The sequence below is a fragment of the Asterias amurensis genome, chromosome 20 (assembly GCF_032118995.1).
Source record: "Asterias amurensis chromosome 20, ASM3211899v1".
NCBI classification, from domain to species: Eukaryota; Metazoa; Echinodermata; class Asteroidea; order Forcipulatida; family Asteriidae; genus Asterias; species Asterias amurensis.
Window position 1 is genome coordinate 4,404,117 of NC_092667.1, and position 24,834 is coordinate 4,428,950.

The window sequence follows — 24,834 nt, forward strand, 5'->3', positions numbered from 1 at the left end:
AATTACCCATACTTCCCTTGTGTTGCGTATTCACTACACTTTCACTTGTGTTGTGAATTACCCATACTTCCCTTGTGTTGCGAATTCACTACACTTTCACTTGTGTTGTGAATTACCCATTCTTCACTTGTGTTGCGAATTCACTACACTTTCACTTGTGTTGTGAATTACCCATACTTCCCTTGTGTTGCGTATTCTCTACACTTCCACCTGTGTTTTGAATTACCCATACTTCCTCTTGTGCTGCGTATTCACTACACTTTCACTTGTGTTGTGAATTACCCATACTTCACTTGTGTTGCGAATTCACTACACTTTCACTTGTGTTGTGAATTACCCATACTTCCCTTGTGTTGCGTATTCACTACACTTTCACTTGTGTTGTGAATTACCCATACTTCCCTTGTGTTGCGAATTCACTACACTTTCACTTGTGTTGTGAATTACCCATACTTCCCTTGTGTTGCGTATTCACTACACTTTCACTTGTGTTGTGAATTACCCATACTTCCCTTGTGTTGCGAATTCACTACACTTTCACTTGTGTTGTAAATTACCCATACTTCTTCTTGTGCTGCGTATTCACTACACTTTCACTTGTGTTGTGAATTACCCATACTTCCCTTGTGTTGCGAATTCACTACACTTTCACTTGTGTTGTGAATTACCCATACTTCTTCTTGTGCTGCGTATTCACTACACTTTCACTTGTGTTGTGAATTACCCATACTTCCCTTGTGATGCGTATTCTCTACACTTTCACTTGTGTTGTGAATTACCCATACTTCCCTTGTGTTGCGTATTCACTACACTTTCACTTGTGTTGTGAATTACCCATACTTCCCTTGTGTTGCGAATTCACTACACTTTCACTTGTGTTGTGAATTACCCATACTTCCCTTGTGTTGCGTATTCTCTACACTTTCACCTGTGTTTTGAATTACCCATACTTCCTCTTGTGCTGCGTATTCACTACACTTTCACTTGTGTTGTGAATTACCCATATTTCCCCTGGTGTTGGTGTAGCGTATTTTCTACACTTTCACTTGTGTTGTGAATTACCCATACTTTCCTCGGTGTTGCGTATTCATTACACTTTCAACTGTCGTTCCCCTCTTTGTGCATATTCTCTACACTTCCACATGTGTTTTGAATTACCCATAGTTCCCCTTGTCTTGCGTATTCTCTACACTTCCACGTGTTTTGAATTACCCATACTTTGCATGGTGTTGCGTATTCTCTACACTTCCACGTGTATTGAATTACCCATACTTCCCCAGGTGTTGCGTATTCTCTACACTTTCACTTCGTTTTACTTGTGAAATTACCATGCCCTGGTGTTGCATGTTCTGTACAACCAGACATGTTTTGTGAAGACACATACTGTCTTTGTATGGTGAATTTATCACAATTAATCTCAGCCCTGTTGAAGTGTTTGGTCAAATGTCTGTTTTTTTAAGGATGGTTGAATTTATATTGATCCAATGTCATCTACAGTATCATATATTGGCAAACATGCAGTGAGAAAACATCACTACTTATCATGCTCAAACTGTTGAAAAAGTTGTGACGTTTGTGATAATACGTCAGCACTTTTCCGAAGAATTTTGGCGACTTGCTTTACACACAATTGGTAACAAAATTGCTGCCCATTACAGAATTTGTTTCTCCAACCAGCACATCATCATCTGGATAGAAGTTGTCATCATCCGTCGAGTTAGGATCCCATTGGAACAAGCGTCGACACCTCTTGGCACCACCAGTGCAGCTTGGTTGCGAAACCACAATCGGTGAAATCCTAAGCACTCTTGAGGGCACCATTTCATTTAAGCAAGCAACAACTACTTTCTGCTCAGCACTTCTGCGTCTAAAACAAAGCGCTAAATTGCGTCTAGCTCGTTACATTTGTAAGACAGTACATCGTTGTTACAAACCACTAGTAGCGCATCTGATTGAACTTCACTGAACAGAGAACATATCAACCATTGCACTTTGGACCTTTAGATCATCACGAGTTCCAGGTGGCCGAGGGGGTCCACCGACAGGCACAGGTGTTTGCACGACTCTGCTTTTTTTTTGGCCAAAATTTTCAATAAAAAATTGAACAGAACTCTCTTGTAACTTGTGTTTTATTTGCATCAACCCTACCACCACCCCCCCCCCCCCCCCAATTCAAATATGGAAGGCCCATCTTATCCCGATGGAACCCACCCCCACACTGTAAGGACCAATGTTAGCCCCCCTACAGTGTGGGGGTGGGTTCCATCGGGTTAAGATGGACCCTCAGGCCACCATGTTGAACTACAATGCAGTTGGGTATGTATAAAGTCGCTTTTAGCCAAGTATTTTTGCGCATATGTAATTAGGTGAAAAAAAATACACACCCATTGCTGCACTGTGTTCAAATATGGCGGCCAAGTAGACGACTCAAGTAATAATGAGATATTAGTCTGCAACTTTAGGGCAACCAAAACTTAAATTGATTCACCCCTAAAAACAGCCTTTATTTTCGTACACACAAAACCAAACAACCAATGGCCTTGCAACCATTTTCAAGCAAAATTTAATAAAACCATAAGGACTATAGCCTTGCAACCATTTTCAAGCAAAATTTGATAAAACCATAAGGCTATAGCCTTGCAACCATTTTCAAGCAAAATTTGATGAAACCATAAGGCTATAGCCTTGCCCACATTTTTAGGCAATATTTGATAAAAACCATAAGGCTATAGCCTTGCAACCATTTTCAAGCAAAATTTGATAAAACCATAAGGCTATAGCCTTGCCCACATTTTTAGGCAATATTTGATAAAAACCATAAGGCTATAGCCTTGCAACCATTTTCAAGTAAAATTTGATAAAACCATAAGGCTATAGCCTTGCCCACATTTTTAGGCAATATTTGATAAAAACCATAAGGCTATAGCCTTGCAACCATTTTCAAGCAAAATTTGATAAAACCATAAGGCTATAGCCTTGCCCACATTTTTAGGCAATATTTGATAAAAACCATAAGGCTATAGCCTTGCAACCATTTTCAAGTAAAATTTGATAAAACCATAAGGCTATAGCCTTGCAACTATTTTCAAGCAAAATTTGATAAAACCATAAGGCTATAGCCTTGCCTACATTTTCAGGCGAAAACCATAAGGCTATAGCCTTGCAACCATTTTCAAGCAAAATTTGATAAAACCATAAGGCTATAGCCTTGCAACCATTTTCAAGCAAAATTTGATAAAACCATAAGGCTATAGCCTTGCCTACATTTTCAGGCAAAAACCATAAGGCTATAGCCTTGCAACCATTTTCAAGCAAAATTTGATAAAACCATAAGGACTATAGCCTTGCAACCATTTTCAAGCAAAATTTGATAAAACCATACGGCTATAGCCTTGCAACCATTTTCAAGCAAAATTTGATAAAACCATAAGGCTATAGCCTTGCCCACATTTTTAGGCAATATTTGATAAAACCATATAGGCTATAGCCTTGCAACCATTTTCAAGCAAAATTTGATAAAACCATAAGGCTATAGCCTTGCAACCATTTTTAGGCAATATTTGATAAAAAACCATATAGCCTTGCAACCATTTTCAAGCAAAATATGATAAAACCATAAGGCTATAGCCTTGCCCACATTTTCAGGCAAAAACCATAAGGCTATAGCCTTGCAACCATTTTCAAGCAAAATTTGATAAAACCATAAGGCTATAGCCTTGCAACCATTTTTAGGCAATATTTGATAAAAAACCATAAGGCTATAGCCTTGCAACCATTTTCAAGCAAAATTTGATAAAACCATAAGGCTATAGCCTTGCCCACATTTTCAGGCAAAAACCATAAGGCTATAGCCTTGCAACCATTTTCAAGCAAAATTTGATAAAACCATAAGGCTTTAGCCTTGCAACCATTTTTAGGCAATATTTGATAAAAAACCATAAGGCTATAGCCTTGCAACCATTTTCAAGCAAAATTTGATAAAACCATAAGGCTATAGCCTTGCACACATTTTCAAGCAAAATTTGATAAAAACCATAAGGCTATAGCCTTGCAACCATTTTTAGGGAATATTTGATAAAACCATAAGGTAATATAGCCTTGCAACAATTTTCAAGCAAAATTTGATAAAACCATAAGGCTATAGCCTTGCAACTATTTTCAAGCAAAATTTGATAAAACCATAAGGACTATAGCCTTATATATATAGAAGAGTTTGCGGTAACACCATGTAATAACAATCTCTAAATGAGTTGGGGTGGTTCTGAAAAGAACCGGTGAGTTAACCCAACGGTTCTTTTCAGAACCACCCCAACTCATTTAGAGATTGTTATTACATGGTGTTACCGCAAACTCTTCTATATCTTATCTCCACCATGCAAAGTTTCAAATCCTACTTGACTATAGCCTTGCAACCATTTTCAAGCAAAAATTGATAAAACCATAAGGCTATAGCCTTGCCTACATTTTCAGGCGAAAACCATAAGGCTATAGCCTTGCAACCATTTTCAAGCAAAATTTGATAAAACCATAAGGCTATAGCCCTGCCTACATTTTCAGGCAAAAACCATAAGGCTATAGCCTTGCACACATTTTCAGGCAAAAACCATAAGGCTATAGCCTTGCAACCATTTTCAAGCAAAATTTGATAAAACCCTAAGGCTATAGCCTTGCCCACATTTTTAGGCAAAATTTGATAAAAACCATAAGGCTATAGCCTTGCACACATTTTCAAGCAAAATTTGATAAAACTATAAGGCTATAGCCTTGCACACATTTTCAAGCAAAATTTGATAAAACCATAAGGCATAGCCTTGCAAACATATTTGTACCATTTTGTTTCGATGTCCCGGTGATGATGAAGTGGTAGCAGCAGTTTAACTCAGGAGCAACTAGAGAGGTCGAGGGCAAGGTTTGGATCAATAAGGTAACAGAGATCGCCTCCAGATGAAGCCTACAAAAAACCAAAAAACAACATGCATGTTAACTTTATAAAAGGGGTTGGCCGAGGAATGTTCGGCAGCACCGAAATTAAGAAGTTTTACAAGTTCATTAAAAGTCTGGTATGTTTAATTTTTTTCTCAAATGTTTTGTAATCAACGTTTTTTGCAAACAATTTCAAGCAAAATTTGATAAAACCATAAGGCTATAGCCTTGCAACCATTTTTAGGCAATATTTGATAAAAAACCATATAGCCTTGCAACCATTTTCAAGCAAAATATGATAAAACCATAAGGCTATAGCCTTCCAACTATTTTCAAGCAAAATTTGATAAAACCATCAGGCCTACATTTTCAGGCAAAAACCATAAGGCTATAGCCTTGCAACCATTTTCAAGCAAAATTTGATAAAACCAGAAGGCTATAGCCTTGCCCACATTTTTAGGCAAAATTTGATAAAAACCATAAGGCCTTGCACACATTTTCAAGCAAAATTTGATAAAACTATAAGGCTATAGCCTTGCACACATTTTCAAGCAAAATTTGATAAAACTATAAGGCTATAGCCTTGCCCACATTTTTAGGCAATATTTGATAAAAACCATAAGGCTATAGCCTTGCAACCATTTTCAAGTAAAATTTGATAAAACCATAAGGCTATAGCCTTGCCCACATTTTTAGGCAATATTTGATAAAAACCATAAGGCTATAGCCTTGCAACCATTTTCAAGCAAAATTTGATAAAACCATAAGGCTATAGCCTTGCCCACATTTTTAGGCAATATTTGATAAAAACCATAAGGCTATAGCCTTGCAACCATTTTCAAGTAAAATTTGATAAAACCATAAGGCTATAGCCTTGCAACTATTTTCAAGCAAAATTTGATAAAACCATAAGGCTATAGCCTTGCCTACATTTTCAGGCGAAAACCATAAGGCTATAGCCTTGCAACCATTTTCAAGCAAAATTTGATAAAACCATAAGGCTATAGCCTTGCAACCATTTTCAAGCAAAATTTGATAAAACCATAAGGCTATAGCCTTGCCTACATTTTCAGGCAAAAACCATAAGGCTATAGCCTTGCAACCATTTTCAAGCAAAATTTGATAAAACCATAAGGACTATAGCCTTGCAACCATTTTCAAGCAAAATTTGATAAAACCATACGGCTATAGCCTTGCAACCATTTTCAAGCAAAATTTGATAAAACCATAAGGCCCACATTTTTAGGCAATATTTGATAAAACCATATAGGCTATAGCCTTGCAACCATTTTCAAGCAAAATTTGATAAAACCATAAGGCTATAGCCTTGCAACCATTTTTAGGCAATATTTGATAAAAAACCATATAGCCTTGCAACCATTTTCAAGCAAAATATGATAAAACCATAAGGCTATAGCCTTGCCCACATTTTCAGGCAAAAACCATAAGGCTATAGCCTTGCAACCATTTTCAAGCAAAATTTGATAAAACCATAAGGCTATAGCCTTGCAACCATTTTTAGGCAATATTTGATAAAAAACCATAAGGCTATAGCCTTGCAACCATTTTCAAGCAAAATTTGATAAAACCATAAGGCTTTAGCCTTGCAACCATTTTTAGGCAATATTTGATAAAAAACCATAAGGCTATAGCCTTGCAACCATTTTCAAGCAAAATTTGATAAAACCATAAGGCTATAGCCTTGCACACATTTTCAAGCAAAATTTGATAAAAACCATAAGGCTATAGCCTTGCAACCATTTTTAGGGAATATTTGATAAAACCATAAGGTAATATAGCCTTGCAACAATTTTCAAGCAAAATTTGATAAAACCATAAGGCTATAGCCTTGCAACTATTTTCAAGCAAAATTTGATAAAACCATAAGGACTATAGCCTTATATATATAGAAGAGTTTGCGGTAACACCATGTAATAACAATCTCTAAATGAGTTGGGGTGGTTCTGAAAAGAACCGGTGAGTTAACCCAACGGTTCTTTTCAGAACCACCCCAACTCATTTAGAGATTGTTATTACATGGTGTTACCGCAAACTCTTCTATATCTTATCTCCACCATGCAAAGTTTCAAATCCTACTTGACTATAGCCTTGCAACCATTTTCAAGCAAAAATTGATAAAACCATAAGGCTATAGCCTTGCCTACATTTTCAGGCGAAAACCATAAGGCTATAGCCTTGCAACCATTTTCAAGCAAAATTTGATAAAACCATAAGGCTATAGCCCTGCCTACATTTTCAGGCAAAAACCATAAGGCTATAGCCTTGCACACATTTTCAGGCAAAAACCATAAGGCTATAGCCTTGCAACCATTTTCAAGCAAAATTTGATAAAACCCTAAGGCTATAGCCTTGCCCACATTTTTAGGCAAAATTTGATAAAAACCATAAGGCTATAGCCTTGCACACATTTTCAAGCAAAATTTGATAAAACTATAAGGCTATAGCCTTGCACACATTTTCAAGCAAAATTTGATAAAACCATAAGGCATAGCCTTGCAAACATATTTGTACCATTTTGTTTCGATGTCCCGGTGATGATGAAGTGGTAGCAGCAGTTTAACTCAGGAGCAACTAGAGAGGTCGAGGGCAAGGTTTGGATCAATAAGGTAACAGAGATCGCCTCCAGATGAAGCCTACAAAAAACCAAAAAACAACATGCATGTTAACTTTATAAAAGGGGTTGGCCGAGGAATGTTCGGCAGCACCGAAATTAAGAAGTTTTACAAGTTCATTAAAAGTCTGGTATGTTTAATTTTTTTCTCAAATGTTTTGTAATCAACGTTTTTTGCAAACAATTTCAAGCAAAATTTGATAAAACCATAAGGCTATAGCCTTGCAACCATTTTTAGGCAATATTTGATAAAAAACCATATAGCCTTGCAACCATTTTCAAGCAAAATATGATAAAACCATAAGGCTATAGCCTTCCAACTATTTTCAAGCAAAATTTGATAAAACCATCAGGCCTACATTTTCAGGCAAAAACCATAAGGCTATAGCCTTGCAACCATTTTCAAGCAAAATTTGATAAAACCAGAAGGCTATAGCCTTGCCCACATTTTTAGGCAAAATTTGATAAAAACCATAAGGCCTTGCACACATTTTCAAGCAAAATTTGATAAAACTATAAGGCTATAGCCTTGCACACATTTTCAAGCAAAATTTGATAAAACTATAAGGCTATAGCCTTGCACACATTTTCAAGCAAAATTTGATAAAACCATAAGGCATAGCCTTGCAAACATATTTGTACCATTTTGTTTCGATGTCCCGGTGATGATGAAGTGGTAGCAGCAGTTTAATTCAGGAGCAACTAGAGAGGTCGAGGGCAAGGTTTGGATCAATAAGGTAACAGAGATCGCCTCCAGATGAAGCCTACAAAAAACCAAAAAACAACATGCATGTTAACTTTATAAAAGGGGTTGGCCGAGGAATGTTCGGCAGCACCGAAATTAAGAAGTTTTACAAGTTCATTAAAAGTCTGGTATGTTTAATTTTTTTCTCAAATGTTTTGTAATCAACGTTTTTTGCAAACAATTTCAAGCAAAATTTGATAAAACCATAAGGCTATAGCCTTGCCCACATTTTTAGGCAATATTTGATAAAAACCATAAGGCTATAGCCTTGCAACCATTTTCAAGCAAAATTTGATAAACCATAAGGCTATAGCCTTCCAACTATTTTCAAGCAAAATTTGATAAAACCATCAGGCCTACATTTTCAGGCAAAAACCATAAGGCTATAGCCTTGCAACCATTTTCAAGCAAAATTTGATAAAACCAGAAGGCTATAGCCTTGCCCACATTTTTAGGCAATATTTGATAAACACCATAAGGCTATAGCCTTGCAACCATTTTCAAGCAAAATTTGATAAAACCAGAAGGCTATAGCCTTGCCCACATTTTTAGGCAATATTTGATAAAAACCATAAGGCTATAGCCTTGCAACCATTTTCAAGCAAAATTTGATAAAACCATAAGGCTATAGCCTTGCCCACATTTTTAGGCAATATTTGATAAAAACCATAAGGCTATAGCCTTGCAACCATTTTCAAGTAAAATTTGATAAAACCATAAGGCTATAGCCTTGCCCACATTTTTAGGCAATATTTGATAAAAACCATAAGGCTATAGCCTTGCAACCATTTTCAAGCAAAATTTGATAAAACCATAAGGCTATAGCCTTGCCCACATTTTTAGGCAATATTTGATAAACACCATAAGGCTATAGCCTTGCAACCATTTTCAAGCAAAATTTGATAAAACCATAAGGCTATAGCATTGCAACCATTTTTAGGCAATATTTGATAAAAACCATAAGGCTATAGCCTTGCAACCATTTTCAAGCAAAATTTGATAAAACCATAAGGCTATATTTTCAAGCAAAATTTGATAAAACCATAAGGTTATATTTTCAAGCAAAATTTGATAAAACCATAAGGCCTACATTTTCAGGCAAAAACCATAAGGCTATAGCCTTGCCTACATTTTCAGGCAAAAACCATAAGGCTATAGCCTTGCAACCATTTTCAAGCAAAATTTGATAAAACCATAAGGCTATATTTTCAAGCAAAATTTGATAAAACCATAAGGCCTACATTTTCAGGCAAAAACCATAAGGCTATAGCCTTGCCTACATTTTCAGGCAAAAACCATAAGGCTATAGCCTTGCAACCATTTTCAAGCAAAATTTGATAAAACCATAAGCCTTGCCCACATTTTTAGGCAAAATTTGATAAAAACCATAAGGCTATAGCCTTGCCCACATTTTTAGGCAATATTTGATAAAAACCATAAGGCAACAATTTTCAAGCAGAATTTGATAAAAACCATAAGGCTATAGCCTTGCATCCATTTTCAAGCAAAATTTGATAAAACCATAAGGCTATATTTTCAAGCAAAATTTGATAAAACCATAAGGCTATAGCCTTGCCTACATTTTCAGGCAAAAACCATAAGGCCCACATTTTTAGGCAAAATTTGATAAAAACCATAAGGCTATAGCCTTGCAACAATTTTGAAGCAAAATTTGATAAAACCATAAGGCTATAGCCTTGCACACATTTTCAAGCAAAATTTGATAAAAACCATAAGGCTATAGCCTTGCAACCATTTTCAAGCAAAATTTGATAAAACCATAAGGCTATAGCCTTGCCTACATTTTCAGGCAAAAACCATAAGGCCTTGCACACATTTTCAGGCAAAAACCATAAGGCTATAGCCTTGCCCACATTTTTAGGCAAAATTTGATAAAACCATAAGGCTATAGCCTTGCACACATTTTCAAGCAAAATTTGATAAAACTATAAGGCTATAGCCTTGCCTACATTTTCAGGCAAAGATCGTAAGGCTACAGCCTTGCAACAAAAACCATAATGCTTTAGCCTTGCAACCATTTTCAAGCAAAATTTGATAAAACCATAAGGCTATTATAGCCTTGCACACATTTTCAGGCAAAATTTGATAAAAACCATAAGGCCTTGCAACCTTTTTCAAGCAAAATTTGATAAAAACATAAGGCCAACATTTTCAAGCAAAATTTGATAAAACCATAAGGCTATATAGCCTTGCCCACATTTTTAGGCAAAATTTGATAAAAACCATAAGGCTATAGCCTTGCACACATTTTCAAGCAAAATTTGATAAAACCATAAGACTATAGCCTTGCAACCATTTTCAAGCAAAATTTGATAAAACCATAAGGCCTTGCAACAATTTTGAAGCAAAATTTGATAAAACCATTTTCAAGCAAAATTTGATAAAACCATAAGGTAATATAGCCTTGCAACAATTTTCAAGCAAAATTTGATAAAACCATAAGGCTATAGCCTTGCAACAATTTTGAAGCAAAATTTGATAAAACCATTGTCAAGCAAAATTTGATACAAACCATAAGGCCTTGCAACAGTTTTTAGGCAAAAACCATAAGCCTTGCAACCATTTTCAAGCAAAATTTGATAAAACCATAAGGCTATAGCCTTGCACACATTTATAGGCAAAATTTGATAAAAACCATAAGGCTATAGCCTTGCCTACATTTTCAGGCAAAAACCATAAGGCTATAATAATTTTTAAACAAAATTTGATAAAACCATAAGGCATAGCCTTGCAAACATATTTGTACCATTTTGTTTCGATGTCCCGGTGATGATGAAGTGGTAGCAGCAGTTTAACTCAGGAGCAACTAGAGAGGTCGATGGCAAGGTTTGGATCAATAAGGTGACAGAGATCGCCTCCAGATGAAGCCTACAAAAAAACCAAAAACAACATGCATGTTAACTTTATAAAAGGGGTTGGCCGAGGAATGTTCGGCAGCACCGAAATTAAGAAGTTTTACAAGTTCATTAAAAGTCTGGTATGTTTAGTTTTTGTTTCAAATGTTTTATAATAAACGTTTTTTGCCATTTTCAAGCAAAATTGGATAAAAACCACATTTTTAGGCAAAAACTGCAAACATTTTCAAGCACAATTTAAAAAACCCACCATAAGTAAAATTTGATAAAGCCATAAGACCTTGCAAACATTTTCAGGCAAAAACCAAACAGAAATTTAGAAGTTTTACGAGTTCATTAAAAGTCTTATAACATGTTGTTTGTTTTTCCAAAGTTTTGTAACAATGCTGTTGTTTGAGTAAAGGTTTTTACTTATTGTTTTAGCTTAAAGCTATTTCTTGGTATTTAAGTTTGCTGTATTTGAACTAGAAGTATAAGCCTTCAAAGGTGAAGTTAGAGAAACTTGTGATAATGATAACCGATTCCTGACCTTCACATTCAGTCACACTACTACTTTGTGGTCCAAATTATAGTGAAACATTTTGCAAACAAAATATAACCATACATTTGAAATTGAAATGCTCTAAGAAGTAGGTGATCTTTAATAATTTGAATTTAACTCTTTAAAAGGCAACCTGCTACAGGGGACACTCTTTTTTTCTTAAACGTTGCATGCTACAAAATATCTTTGTAAATAAAGTTGATTACGTACCTCAACATATCCACCGCAGCCCTTCATTCAGTTGAGCTTGAATCTCCCTGGGTGCGTTGGCCTTGCTGGCGAACTGACACTGTTGCTGCTTCATGGATGACATGGGTCCCTTAGGAGATGTGGTTGTTATGCCACTTCGCAGTTGGTTCTTATGTAAAACAAAAACATAGCAATTATTCTTGCATTAGTCTTCCTTTAATAACCTGATTAAACAGAGTATCATTCTAACGAAATAGTACTCATAATCTTGTTGTAGTTAAGTAAATATATTTCAGTTTCAAATTTAGCCTGTTCACCCTGGGAGTTGTGGGACAATCCAAACAGAGGTGGCACTGATTTCCACAATTGGGGGGGGGGGGGGTAAAGAGACCTTAATGTCTTTCGTTTTTAAAGGTACATACATGTACATAGATTTTATTTATGGGGACACCTCAGGGGCTGAGCCACTGTAAAATTGTGGGGGGGTTGTTGCCATTAAGTCCCCTGTGAATAAAGACGCTTGGTGTAATTGAATCCCCACCCAAGCTAAAAATGCTCCAGAATCTTTCATGAAGCTTAATTACTTGGAAATTAGAGGACCTCCAAAAACAAATTTAGAGTATTACTGGGAGACTTTTGAGATGCTGGCGACGTAACGTCCTTTTTGCGCACACATGCTCAGTATTGCACACCTGAGCACGTACGCGCACTACTGGCGAGAACTGTGAACAAAAGGACTGTCTATAAGAGTCTCTCATTACCTTGAATTTAGACCATTTGTTGGTCTTTACTCTCCCATGATGAGGTGATAATGCCTCTTGGTTAATTCTTGGATGGGTTCTTGGTGGATGCATGGGTTGGTGTGGCTGTACATCTATCTGTACTAAACAAAGAGTGGAAAATCAATTAGCCTATATTTTCATACATTTAAAACATAACTTGAAATATTAAATACACCAGGATATATATATAGCCTTGTACCCATTTTCAGGCAATATTTGATAAATTTTAGAAAGCTATATAAACTTTGTACCCATTTTAAGGCAAAATTTGATAAATACGCAAGGCTATGTAAGCTTTGTACACATTTTCAGGCAAAATTTGATAAATATGCAAGGCTTGTTGCATTTAAGAGCAAAATTTGATAAATACTCAAAGCTATAGGCTAGCCTTGTTGCGTTTGAGAGAAATGTTTACAAACACAAAAGGCTATATAGTGTTGTTGCATTTTAGAGCAAAACTTTATAAATTTTGGAAAAGTTTCCGTATGGTGCCACCACTTTTTCATTAATAAAATAATATAGTATCTAATTTACCTGATTCATATATCCCTTTTTGTAAAAATGAGTGAAAAAGTGGTGGCGCCATGCGGAAAGTTATCTATCAAACTTTGCTCCAAAATGCATGTATATAGGCTTGTTGTATTTAGAGCAAAATTTGACAAAGCTTCCTTATATTATAAGGTAGTAAGTGTAACTATGATGCCAGCTCCTATATTATTTGTAACACTAAACAGGTCAGTACCTAACCCAACTGCATATTCCATCAATCATTTCAAGTAAGAAGGTCACACTTTGTGCTTGAACATGCAGGAGGCCTTGCTCTCCTAAACTTAAAAGTCAAACATAGTCCTACCCCGGGCTAGGAAGGCTTTTATTTGTTCAAAGCCGTGGTCAATATGCAAATTTTTTGTGCCTCGTTTTTTTCTTCTCGCAGACGGCCCCTCCCACCTTCTTCTCCACCCCCGCACATTTGTTTCACAATAGCATTTTCTCCACACTTACAGCCAATGACTGTTTTTCCTTGCCGATTTCTTGCGTTTCAAACTTACCGCTTAGACAACAGGAAGCACGCATGTTTGCACTATTTTGACCGTATCAAACACCAATATTCACAACAGAAAGTCCCCAGAGAAGCTACATATTTATACAAACTTACCTCACTATCTTTGAAGAAGGTTCGTCCGATGAATTGTTCGTAAAATGTGAAAAACTTGCAGCGACAAGCGACGTTTTTTCCAGCGTCAGCCATTTTCTTTCCAATATGGCGGCGATTTCCATGACGTAGGCCTACGGAACTATTTTGCATATTGTACACATTTTGTGGGGGGGGGGGGGGCGGCGGGGACACGACCTGACTCGTCAATTAGAAAGGGATAAACTAGACAATAGCTATGAATAAACTAATAAATAGTGACTTTTCTGTGGTAAATATATTACACGGAGGTATGGAAGGTTTTCCAACAGTTTTTGATCAGTCTTTCGATAGAAATGTTTTCAAACGGAGTTCACTCTTGAAAGAACACCCCTGCTTGAAAAATAGAACAGACAAGCCTCAAGCAGATTCGCTGGTGGGAGGGGCGGGGCTTAATCGAGAGGTGTGGGTTGAAATGCGTTTGTTTTTGTTGGTGTTTGGGTTTTTGGGGTGACCGGGGTTGGGGTGAGGGGGGGGGGGGGGTGAGAAGCTTTAAAATAAACATGTCTTCACTCAAACAAAAGGGAAACAAAACATGATTTGAAGAATAAATACATTTAATATGATAAGATCTTATAAAGCCTTCTAGAAATATTAAAGAATTGTTGGTGTCTGAAAATGTATACACTATTTAGAAATGTAATTCAAGTAGTTGACTATAGATTAGAGGCTAGTGATGAGCGTTATGTTGTACCTTATATTGATGTACCTTATATCAAGGACAGTACCCATACAACAAAAGCAATTCTGTCAGTATTATGAGGTATCTTGATTCATAGGGTATGCACAATTTGAGCTATGAACAGTTTTTATACACCCAAGAACAGATAATGGCAATATTATCAATGTTTTATTTTATCTTATTTTAAAGGGGAACCACCAGAGGGCAACAGTTTTACTTTGATACAGCTTTAGTGTATTATTAATATTTATTAATTTTATTATTATTATTTCAAACAATAACATTAAGCCTTATCTTGAAAATTGTATCAACAGCCACAACAAGTGACTGTTTCAATAGACAAATTAATATTTGCTATGGAATGTTCATCTACAATAAAGATATAATAAATACAATCTATACAAACACTCTTTAGGAACTTCAAGGAAAAAATACAAAATATTTGGTACAGAAAAATATTGACAGATAAGATTTTTAAAATAAATTCAAGTAAACCAATCATGTACAGCTATGTTCATATACAATAAATGTCTTAATTTAATTATTATATAGATTAAGTGAAAAGTTAAAAAGAATTTCAAGAGATTTTTTTTCTCGGAAGTTTGAGGAGCAGAGGACTCTATTAAAACAATACTTTCTGGCATTTGTTTTGGTTTTGCAAGCCAACACAGAGTTGGTAACCTTTAACCATTGATCGATTCAAATACTAAAAAGCTTCTTTTTTCCCCAACCAGACAAAGGCAATAGGCTAGTAGTCTTCCTTTCACAAGTAAGATGTGAAACTTCCCATTGGGTAATTAATACGACAGGAAGCTAGCTAATTAGCAACCATGTGCAAAAGACCTCTCTTGTTCAGGAATATTTTATCATTTACAAATGGTGTGTAGGCTTCAATATACCTTTCAGGCTTTTTTTCTGATATTAAAGGGCAAACAAATCGGAAATCAGACTAAGTTGGGAGAAGTGATGGCTCTGAGATAGAAGAACCGGAATGAGATAGTACAAGAACCCCTAGTTCTCACAAAAGTGAGATTTTATCGGCGGTTGGCATCCTCAATAAGCTAATTGCTCAAAATCAATGTAGCCAAACTAACTGAAACCTAAAAGGCAAAATACAAAAATTTACACTTTTTAAACTCTTCTACTGGCCAAAAAAATAATGCTTGTAACGCATCAACTAAACTCGCTATTTCACAAAACAACAAACTTGTCAAAAAGGGCAAATAGAAGGCACTAGTTACTATTGCTGAATGCATAAGAAAACTGAAGTGAAAAAAGATGATTAGGTCATAATTGTTATGTATTTGGGTTGAACAAAGACAATCAGACTAGAGTGGGATTTGAACCAACAACCTCTGCCGGCACTCTATCAGAGTTGTTTCTCTATTATTTGAAAAAGGTCTGGCAGATTCATTGAAAACTAAATAGTTCAATTATTAATTTGATTAACCATAACTCTTATGTTGTATATTATCAGACATTCAACTTTTGCACCCCCCCCCCCCCAGAAAAAGGAAATGGCCAAGCACATAAAACTTAGTAAAGTGTTTTCCTGTTTTCTACATAAAATGGGGGGGGGGGGACCTGATTGCCTTTTATAATTATGTGACATTGCCCGAAGAATACTCAAAACACCAGAGTCCAGTCTTCCTCAATCAATGGCACTTGGCTGCAGCCACAGACTCAGGTCTTCGCTCTTGCCAGATTTAGGTCTGTTGACAGGAAAATAGAATCATAGAGTTAGAAAACGAAATTTGCTAGCTTTAACTTGTTTCAAGTAAACAAATCTGCAAAACTGTAATGTGAAGGGGGACTTACAAGTGCTGTAAGAGATGATTTTAGAAATTACCTCAATCTGGCTGTTGAATCCTACTAAAACTGTTCAAGCATTTCAATCAATATCAATCAATCAATCAGTATATTAACATTTATTTCCACATTCACATGGAGGCATCATCCTAAAAGCCGAGGCTTGTGGTGGATGTGCTTGTGGTGGATTTTTGTGAGTAAAGAGCCAAATCAAACTGTTAGAAATGTGGATACATGTACAAACACAAATCAAACCCTAGGTGATGTGTTAAACCGTATTGTGATATTTCTAATCTGAAATCTAGTTTCTTCTTATGATTATCTATTTTAGGTATATTTGGAACAAAATATATTCAGTGGCATTAACAGGACGGCATGGCTCTGAATCCTTGCACGCCCCTCCATGGTTCGATACAATAAATATCCCCCCAAATTGTGTGGTCCCCCCCCCCCATGAAAATGTGTAGTTCGCCAATGGATATAAAATACCACTGTAGTATGAACCACTGTTAGATGGGCTTATCATATTTAGTTATAAAAAAATAGAATCTATTATAACCTTTCAGAGACCTTTCATTTCTGTATAATCATCACAAAACACCAAGACATACCTAATATTGTTCATTTCTTTAACCAAATTTTGTCAGTAAAATTGTTACTATAAATAACATGAAACAAGTAAATTAGTTTTGTTTAGAAATTGTTTTTCAAGTACAATTTTTCTTCTTCTACTCTCTTTAAAAAGTGTTAATGAAAATGCATGCTAACCTAACGTATGTAACAGCAAACTAAATGTGAATTCTATACTTTACCTTCCAGTTTACCAAATGACATAGCTATGATCTTGAAAAGCAAGTGTGCATGTGAGAATGAAATAAGCATGGTGTGTTATACAAGATTTTAAAAAAAGGAAGCAAGGGGGGAAAAGAAAATGAAAGTAAAAGGCGGGTACATAGAAATAACATGTTTTTGTTAGGAGGGTGTATGGATGCCATTGCTAGCTGGTATCCCTTTATGGGGTGTAGTGAATCCACTTTGCCAGACCATTGACTACCAAAACTTTCTCCATTATTATAAGAGAGACTAGCAGGCCCAGCATGCAAACCCACTGTATTAAATAATGTCAAAGAAACAAACCTTTTTGTAAATATTAGTGTTCTTAAAGGATGGTACCCTTGTTCTTATTTTTGTATTGGTGTTTCATGCGCAACTGAGGCTCAAATGCCAACTCAGAAAAGTTATTTGGGGTGTGTCACCCCTGGTCACCGCACCCCCGGGTCACTGTAGCCCCCTGATGGGCACTTGAGCCCCAAGCACTACAGCCCCTGGGTACTACAGTCCTTAAGTACCACACCCCTTGGTTCTACACCCACTGGTCACTAACTCACTACACTCCAAAGGCACTACACCTTAGTTGCTAACACCCCTAGTGGCCGCACCGCTGGTCACTACACTTCCTCCACCCCCTCGATCCCTACAACCCCTTGTCACTACACCCTCACTTCCCTCTCCGAAGTACCTACACCCCAACTCACTACACCTTGTGGTAGAGGAGACAGGGCAGAAACACCATGTCAGACCTTTAAGTGTATCAGAAGGAAGGGGTCTGGTCAAGGAGTAGGGAATAAAAACAACGCAGAGAGATACTAAGAGGGGTACAGAAGATAGAATACTGTTCCACATGCAAGCTAGTCATGCTTTCTAAAATGGAAAAATGGAGATTAAAAAAGAGTTTAAGGAAGTGAGTGTATTTTTACCTGTCATGTGATGATCTCATCATGAACCGTGATAAAACATCGTCAGCGTCAACCAGAGAATCAACATCAGCTGGAAAGGTTAAGAGATAAATAAACAGTGATTCAACAATTACCACCATGGCGAATAGCAGAGATGGTTGGTGGGCTATAATGAAGGCTACAGCAGCACAATTCAGTGCCAACTGAACAAGAGGAAGATCTCTTTGAATTTACTGAATTTATACCCACCTTCAATGTTGTTCAGGGCCTTGTTTCTTTCCTTATTTTTCTTAGCCAAGAAATCGATGGTGTCGTTATCAAAGCTCATAGTTGAACCTAATGGATCCTTAGCCTACATGGTGAAAGAAGGTGACAAAATTTGGTTACTGCAACTTTAAAAAAGTATGACAACAATGGATTGTTAAGCATTTCTATTAATCTGGTTGGTGAATTTGCACCCAGGAGGTGGCCATCTCTTTTTGCTTTGCTACTGTTCTTCACACAATAATATAGCGCTTTGTCACACCCCTAGAAACATCAAAGCGCTCGTTATTTGTTTTTCAACAGGATAAGCAGAGCTTTGTTTTGGAGGGAGGAGAACCAGAGGGCCCAGAGAAAAACCCTTGTGGCATAGGAAAGAACCTTTTAGGAAAAGAACTGTTTTCACATTCATGTATGTCCCTAGGTGGAAATCAAACCAGGGCTATGGTGGTGAGAGATCAGTGCTTTACGCAAGAGCCACCTATGTTCTTCCATTCGAAACAAAGCTTACCTTGTTTCTGTTTGACGTAGAGGGCTCTCCGTATTCTTTACGAGGGGAGGGGGGCCTCTTCCTTCGAGGGGGGCTACTGGGGATGTCCGCAACTCCATTATTGATCCCTATGAAGGCACTTTCAGATTCCAAAGCAAGGAGTGGGGAATCACTCTGCAGGAACAAAGAAAATTGTCAGGTAAACTATCAGGTTAGGGCTATAACTGATTTGGGCTGTCAACCCAAATCTACTGCTACCAGGGGCACATTGCAAACTGCTCATGGGGCTGAAACAGGGTCTGTAAGGATATAGGTATGGATATCATCCGCTAAGAGCCTGGCTTGTAGAGCAGAATGCACCAACTCCTAACTTTTCTTGACGCAATTATGGTGAATTGCCATGCTCAAGGGCACAAGTGTCACCACACTCTGCTGCTAACAACACCAGAGCATGGTTCGTCCAGGGTACCAGACTCCTCGGCAATGACACGCCTTGAAGATAAAGACAGGGGACTAGTCTATGATTGAAAAGTATCTGAATCATGGCTATGGCTATGGCTTTTGGCTGCAACGACAACAGTGAAGAATAGGACTTATCAGCCATAGCCACTAACCTAGCCATCAATTCAGACGCAGCTTTTGGTCTTAGCCCTACAAGGAATCAACTTGTACACATGGGATGGATTCCTGACTTCTATACTGACTTACCCTGCCTAGATCTCTTGGGTTCATACTCGGCATCTGATCAGCGATGGGTCTTTTGTTGTTTCCTAAGGAGACAATTTGGACGAAAAGACTGGTTAGAAGTTGTTATCTCTGGCAGATGATAAAGGAGTAAAGATGCATTCAGTCGATGATGAACAAGGTCAATCAATCTTGTTCTACTGAAAAACACTAACAGACCATATAGCTTGTATTTAAATGTGCCATTTATTTTCTCTTAATCCGCTTCCAAAAGCAGATGAATTTGTCAAATAGTGAGTGGACTAACCAAAAGAGTTTTCATTTCATTTATTCTCCTAGTAATTGAACAAAATCATAATAAGCCTTTTATATTAGGACCACTTCACTTAGAAATCTTTGGAAACATAAAATGTTTCTGCTTTTATTAGGGATAACTCTTTTTACCTCTTCGGAGATTTTCCAGTTTTTCTTGTTGATGTCTTAGAAGTGCCCTCTGTTGAGCTTCTAGGGTGAGGTCCGAGTTGGGGTTGTTGGGGAATTGCTCTCGCAACCTCTGCCTTGAGTTTGATTCTGCAAAATTTTAGTCAAAATAATTAGCTAAAAGTTTCCATTGTTTGAGGGTTTCCTACATATACTTTTAGTAGGATCCAAAACTTTGCATTTCAGGAGTGTAACAAGGTGAGGTTTGCGGTATAGCATCATGTGTAAATTTCTTTGAGTAGCGTTGGTTCTGAAAAGAACCAGTGGTTAACAACTCCGGTTCAACCATTGGTTCTTCTCAGAACACCTAGATCTACGTCTCGAGCCGAGTTCGGCCAGAGTAGCGTCAACTATGTATACTTTAAGGCTATTAATTACAATAAATACAGTCAGATTTATAAAAGCTGGGGGGGCGTTTGTGTTGCCTACCTCTGTTTTTGAGACTGGAGAAGTCAGCAGCAGCATGGTGGTGGGTAAGTGGCTCCCTCCTTACGGCCACCGGTGCCTTGTGACGAGCAACCTCAAAGACGTCCACCTGAGGGCTGGCTCGTCTGGAGCTAGCCTTGGGCTGTGTTTGGGCATAAGGATCATGCTACGAAACAAAAACACCATAATGGTATTACTCAACACGCAAACAGTTGGACTCTGATTAACGTGATATGTATGATGCACTGACAAATATACCATCAAGTTAACATTGCAGTCCTCAGTCAAAGAGAATCAAACACTAGGATTAATCCTATCTCGAGTTAGGACGAGTAACCCATCCTAACTTAGGATGGGTTCAATGGGTTCAATGCGTCCTACTTAAGTTAGGATGAGTTTGGTGAAATCGACGGCTGGTGTTTCTGATCAGCAGAGTGTGGGTTGGAGACCTTTTCGTGATACATCTATCCATAAAGGAGACACTTTACCATGATTTCTTCATCCTTGAATGGGACGTAAAGCAGAAGGTATTGCATGTTGATACAAAAACTATCAATGCATGTAAAAGACCCCAAATACACAGTTATCACTAAAAGAAGGGTTTCACCCCAATGCATTGCAATGTGTATGGCAGTATGTTATTCTTTAATCATGATTTGAAGACTGCACTCAAAAGGAAGAAAGGAAGGAATGAGAAATCCACAAACAGGACAAATACAGGGTCTGTCTCAGTTCATGTTATGGGACATAGATGTTCAGCCTCAGTGTGTATACCAAGGCAACCTATTCCATACGTATCAACACAAACAGCAGATTGATCGTGGTGTTTCTACCTGCTTATTTTGGTCCAGCTGGTTTTGGATGCGGCGTTGCTCACTGTGAAGTTGGCGGCGCATCGCAGACAGAGCTGTTATAACTTCTCGAGGGTCGCGGCTCGGACCGACCTCTCGACCCTTAGCTTCTTCTTGCTCCTAAGAAATAAAACAAATATTTCAGACACCGTTAACATTAATGAGAATGTCATAAGACAACTTTGTATTTGTGACTCCCCATCTCAGGGCTAATCCTAAGAAAATGAGTGATAAAGTGCAAGCGGGATTCAAACACCTGCAAAAGGAAGTATTTTTATTGGGTCGAGATCAAAGGCAGGGGAGGCGTTGCAGGCGTTGCAGGCGGGGAGTGGTTAGGCAATGTTTGACTATTGTTTAAGAGTTATGATGACTCGCTGTGAAGAGAACTGGTGTTATGCAAATGTAATATTTAAGTCATCATTTTCTGAACATCCAAGTCTGGCTTTCTCCTGGAAATGCCTCGTGTGACATGACTTTTACAGTCTGAACACTCAGCAATGGATATTTCAAGCGCTGTTAAAATTAATGCAAGCCAAATTCAAAACTGTTAGTAAATAAATTCAAAACTGGGTTATCTGAACAGATGCTGGACACAATTTCTGAGTGTACCTTACGAAGCAAATGGTCCTCAGCTATTTCCACAGCTTTCTTATACATATCAGACTATGTAAGAGCAGAGAAGCAAGGAGAAAATACAAAACAGATATTTGAAGTTTTCAAAGATCAAAGGAAATGTTTGATGCATTTCTTGGTATCGTAAGAAGAGAAATAAAAAGCCAACAAAAATAAGACTTGTTAGAGTTCCACTGAACCTGACTGAAAAGGCTTAATTAAGTAGACCATCTTTTTGAAATTAAAGCTTTCTTACCAACTACTTGGTTGTTTTAAAATGACTTAACAAATGAATTATTTACCTGCCAGTTCAATTTAGTGGGTGTAGGCTACAAAAAGAAAACCATGAAAAACCCATTGAGTTTATATTTAAAACAATCGAGCAAAAGATATTTTTATGAATTCAAACTTGTAAACATGTGTATAATTCTGTGGCTGCTGTGTATAAATTCATACACTCAGAGGTTGGGTCAGTGGTTTCTTTCTTCCACCCAAACTTCAATTTCTTCGTTGTCTTTGTTATAAAAGTCAGTTAGATGTTTCCATTAGGATGCTTTGGCGACTGTATAATTCAGATTCGGAATCAGAATGTTCACTAACAGAAACCAGAAAAAGTTACATTAAACTTCAAACAAGGAACTTCGCAGAGAGTCGTCAGACAAAAATTCCTCTGAGCAGAGGTTCTGGATTTCACCTCAACGAACTTGAGACATAAATTACGATCTTACTTCCTTTGAGACATCAATGAGAAAATCCGTGAATGAATCCTGAGGCAGGTCCTCCTTTTGTAAGCATGAACAGAAAATTAGTCATAAAAACACTTGAGGATGAAAAATTCGAAATATCCAATTCCTGCAAGACTTATTTGACAATCCTTCGTATTTCCGAAGAACCGAGAACTAATGACGATCTTAAGAAGCAATTCCAACAGTTTTATAACAAAATATCTTACAGGTTTTCTTCACTCTAAAACTATTTATTTCTATTTTGTCTTTTTAAATCCATCTCCTCAACTTTCCATTTTTACTTCATTTGGTTTCTGCTTTGTCAAATGACAAAAAGTGGACAATGATTGCAAGAGTTTGAGGAAAAAAATAAAATGTTTTTCTTATAAAATATCGGATTACAAGTTTTCTTTGTTGATACATCAGGGCCCAATTTCATGGCTCTGCTTACCGCCAAATTCTGCGCTTCACCATTCTATGCTTGCAGAGCAAGCGCTGAATTTCTGTGCTAGCTGTGTAAGCAAAGAATGCCTAGTAATGTGGAGTATGCATGCCCACAAGCCAAAATTCACTGCTATCCCGTGAAATACGCTTGAGCCGATTCTTTGCTTTTTCGGTTAGCAGACCAAGAAATTTGGCCCTGATGGTGGGACCCACACATGAGTTAGGAGAATGATCATTTCACGGTAAAACACAGACAAAACAACAACAAGTGCTTTAGTGTTGAGAATAGTAGCACCCTGAATAATCAAGTGAACTTATAGGATATTGTGAGTGCATCATGCCATCATAAAACTGCACCTGGTGATGTGATCAAAAACAAATGGAAACAAGAGGAAATTAATTCAAAGAGCCATTCTTGCTTCAACTCAAAGACCCGAACCCTCTAAAATCCTATTTAAGAAGTTGTTTGAATTTGTAAGATATAAAACGTATTCAAGTCCAAACATTTAGGTGTTCAGTTGCGGCTCAAGAGTAAAGAATAAAATTGGAAGAAATCCATTGGTCATACCTGAAGTTGTTGGATTTAAACTCACTAAGACTATCCACTTTTCCGCCAGACATACAATCCTCATCATAGTGCAAGTATTTGGGCTTTGAATCCGTACAAACTGGGTTTGATTGATTTGGTACCATACCTGAAAACCTCCACTCACTACATGTTGCCAGGCATACCAATCTCATCCAAACATGTGGGTTTTGAGCCTAGCCTTGTGATGTTAGGCGATATCTCATTAAAAGAAATTAACACTAACACTAAAGTAGGCTAAAGATTCATCCAACCATCGAATCCTAGATATTGTCATGTTTACAAATAAAGTTTAGTAAATAAAAAAAAAAAACAAGTCTTGTTAGTTTCACACTTGAACTGAATGGAATGATATGAAACAACATTCAATCCTTGTTAGTCCAACCAGTGCAAGTAATGCAAACTGTGATTGCAATAGAGTGAGTGACTCTCACAAAGAACTCAATTGCTGTGAGATTTTCTATCCATTCTTAAATCTTACAGTTCTAGGATTGGTTCTAGGCTCGGTTCTAGGTTTCGTCTGGGTTAATATCTTAGCATGCTCACTCCACGAACCACGCTGCTTAAAGAAACAAGAAGATTCACAGAAAAACAAAAACAAAAACATGCAGAGTTAAGTTGAAGCTTCGTCAAAACCACAAGGGCGATCAGTGAGCATACATGTAAGCATCTAGAACTAATGGAGCATTATTTGACGTTATTAACCAATTTTACAGCTTATTAATGGACAGTTCACTAAATGAACTCTTAATTTGATTACAAATCAAATAACCTTTTTATTCCTTGGATGCTTGTTTGTCCATGTGTGTTTGGGAAACCCAAAATTTACAAATGTTTTGTTTATATTCATATTTCTAAATACTGTCTGGCATTCGTTGCCAATGGAGACAAAGTTTCTCCTTTTTTCCCCCAATGATGAGGACGATAAAAAAATATCCATCTCTCTCCACATACATGTACTAATCAACCACAGATGGTTTAGAGTAAAATACAGGTTTTACTTGTCAAACGAAACTTCTTTCCACATTTTGCAACAAGAGTTATCAAGGCCAAGGTTGGCACTAATTAAGAAGAGTTCTTTTGATGGTCACTGTACTTAAATCCAGGTCTTTATTTCACAAAATTTGTCAGTTGCTAAGAGCCCTGGTATGATGATCAATAAAGTGTA

The 24,834-nt window shown here is 37.1% G+C and overlaps 2 protein-coding genes across 3 annotated transcripts in view; both read right to left on the reverse strand.

The window, feature by feature from the left end:
* Window positions 1-4,771: 4,771 nt before the first annotated feature.
* On the reverse strand, window positions 4,772-13,937 carry LOC139952682 (uncharacterized). Its single transcript, XM_071951884.1, has 7 exons — window positions 13,845-13,937; window positions 12,668-12,784; window positions 11,928-12,075; window positions 11,068-11,189; window positions 8,198-8,319; window positions 7,456-7,577; window positions 4,772-4,951 (listed from the first exon to the last, which is right to left on the reverse strand). The coding sequence occupies exons 1-3, from the start codon at window positions 13,935-13,937 to the stop codon at window positions 11,929-11,931; spliced, it is 357 nt and encodes a 118-aa protein (XP_071807985.1). The 3' UTR covers window positions 4,772-4,951; window positions 7,456-7,577; window positions 8,198-8,319; window positions 11,068-11,189; window position 11,928.
* A 519-nt stretch (window positions 13,938-14,456) lies between these two features.
* Window positions 14,457-24,834, reverse strand: part of LOC139952176 (uncharacterized) — a 55,762-nt gene continuing 45,384 nt past the window's right edge. For both annotated transcript variants that reach the window (XM_071951201.1, XM_071951202.1), the window contains 12 exons: window positions 24,148-24,228; window positions 22,640-22,693; window positions 22,214-22,240; window positions 21,909-21,962; window positions 21,282-21,419; window positions 20,452-20,614; window positions 19,987-20,112; window positions 19,567-19,628; window positions 18,880-19,032; window positions 18,357-18,459; window positions 18,129-18,198; window positions 14,457-16,274 (listed from right to left, as the gene is read on the reverse strand). In XM_071951201.1, the coding sequence (XP_071807302.1) occupies window positions 16,214-16,274; window positions 18,129-18,198; window positions 18,357-18,459; window positions 18,880-19,032; window positions 19,567-19,628; window positions 19,987-20,112; window positions 20,452-20,614; window positions 21,282-21,419; window positions 21,909-21,962; window positions 22,214-22,240; window positions 22,640-22,693; window positions 24,148-24,228 (1,092 nt within the window). In that variant the 3' untranslated portion in view covers window positions 14,457-16,213. The remainder of the gene's footprint in view (window positions 16,275-18,128; window positions 18,199-18,356; window positions 18,460-18,879; window positions 19,033-19,566; window positions 19,629-19,986; window positions 20,113-20,451; window positions 20,615-21,281; window positions 21,420-21,908; window positions 21,963-22,213; window positions 22,241-22,639; window positions 22,694-24,147; window positions 24,229-24,834) is intronic.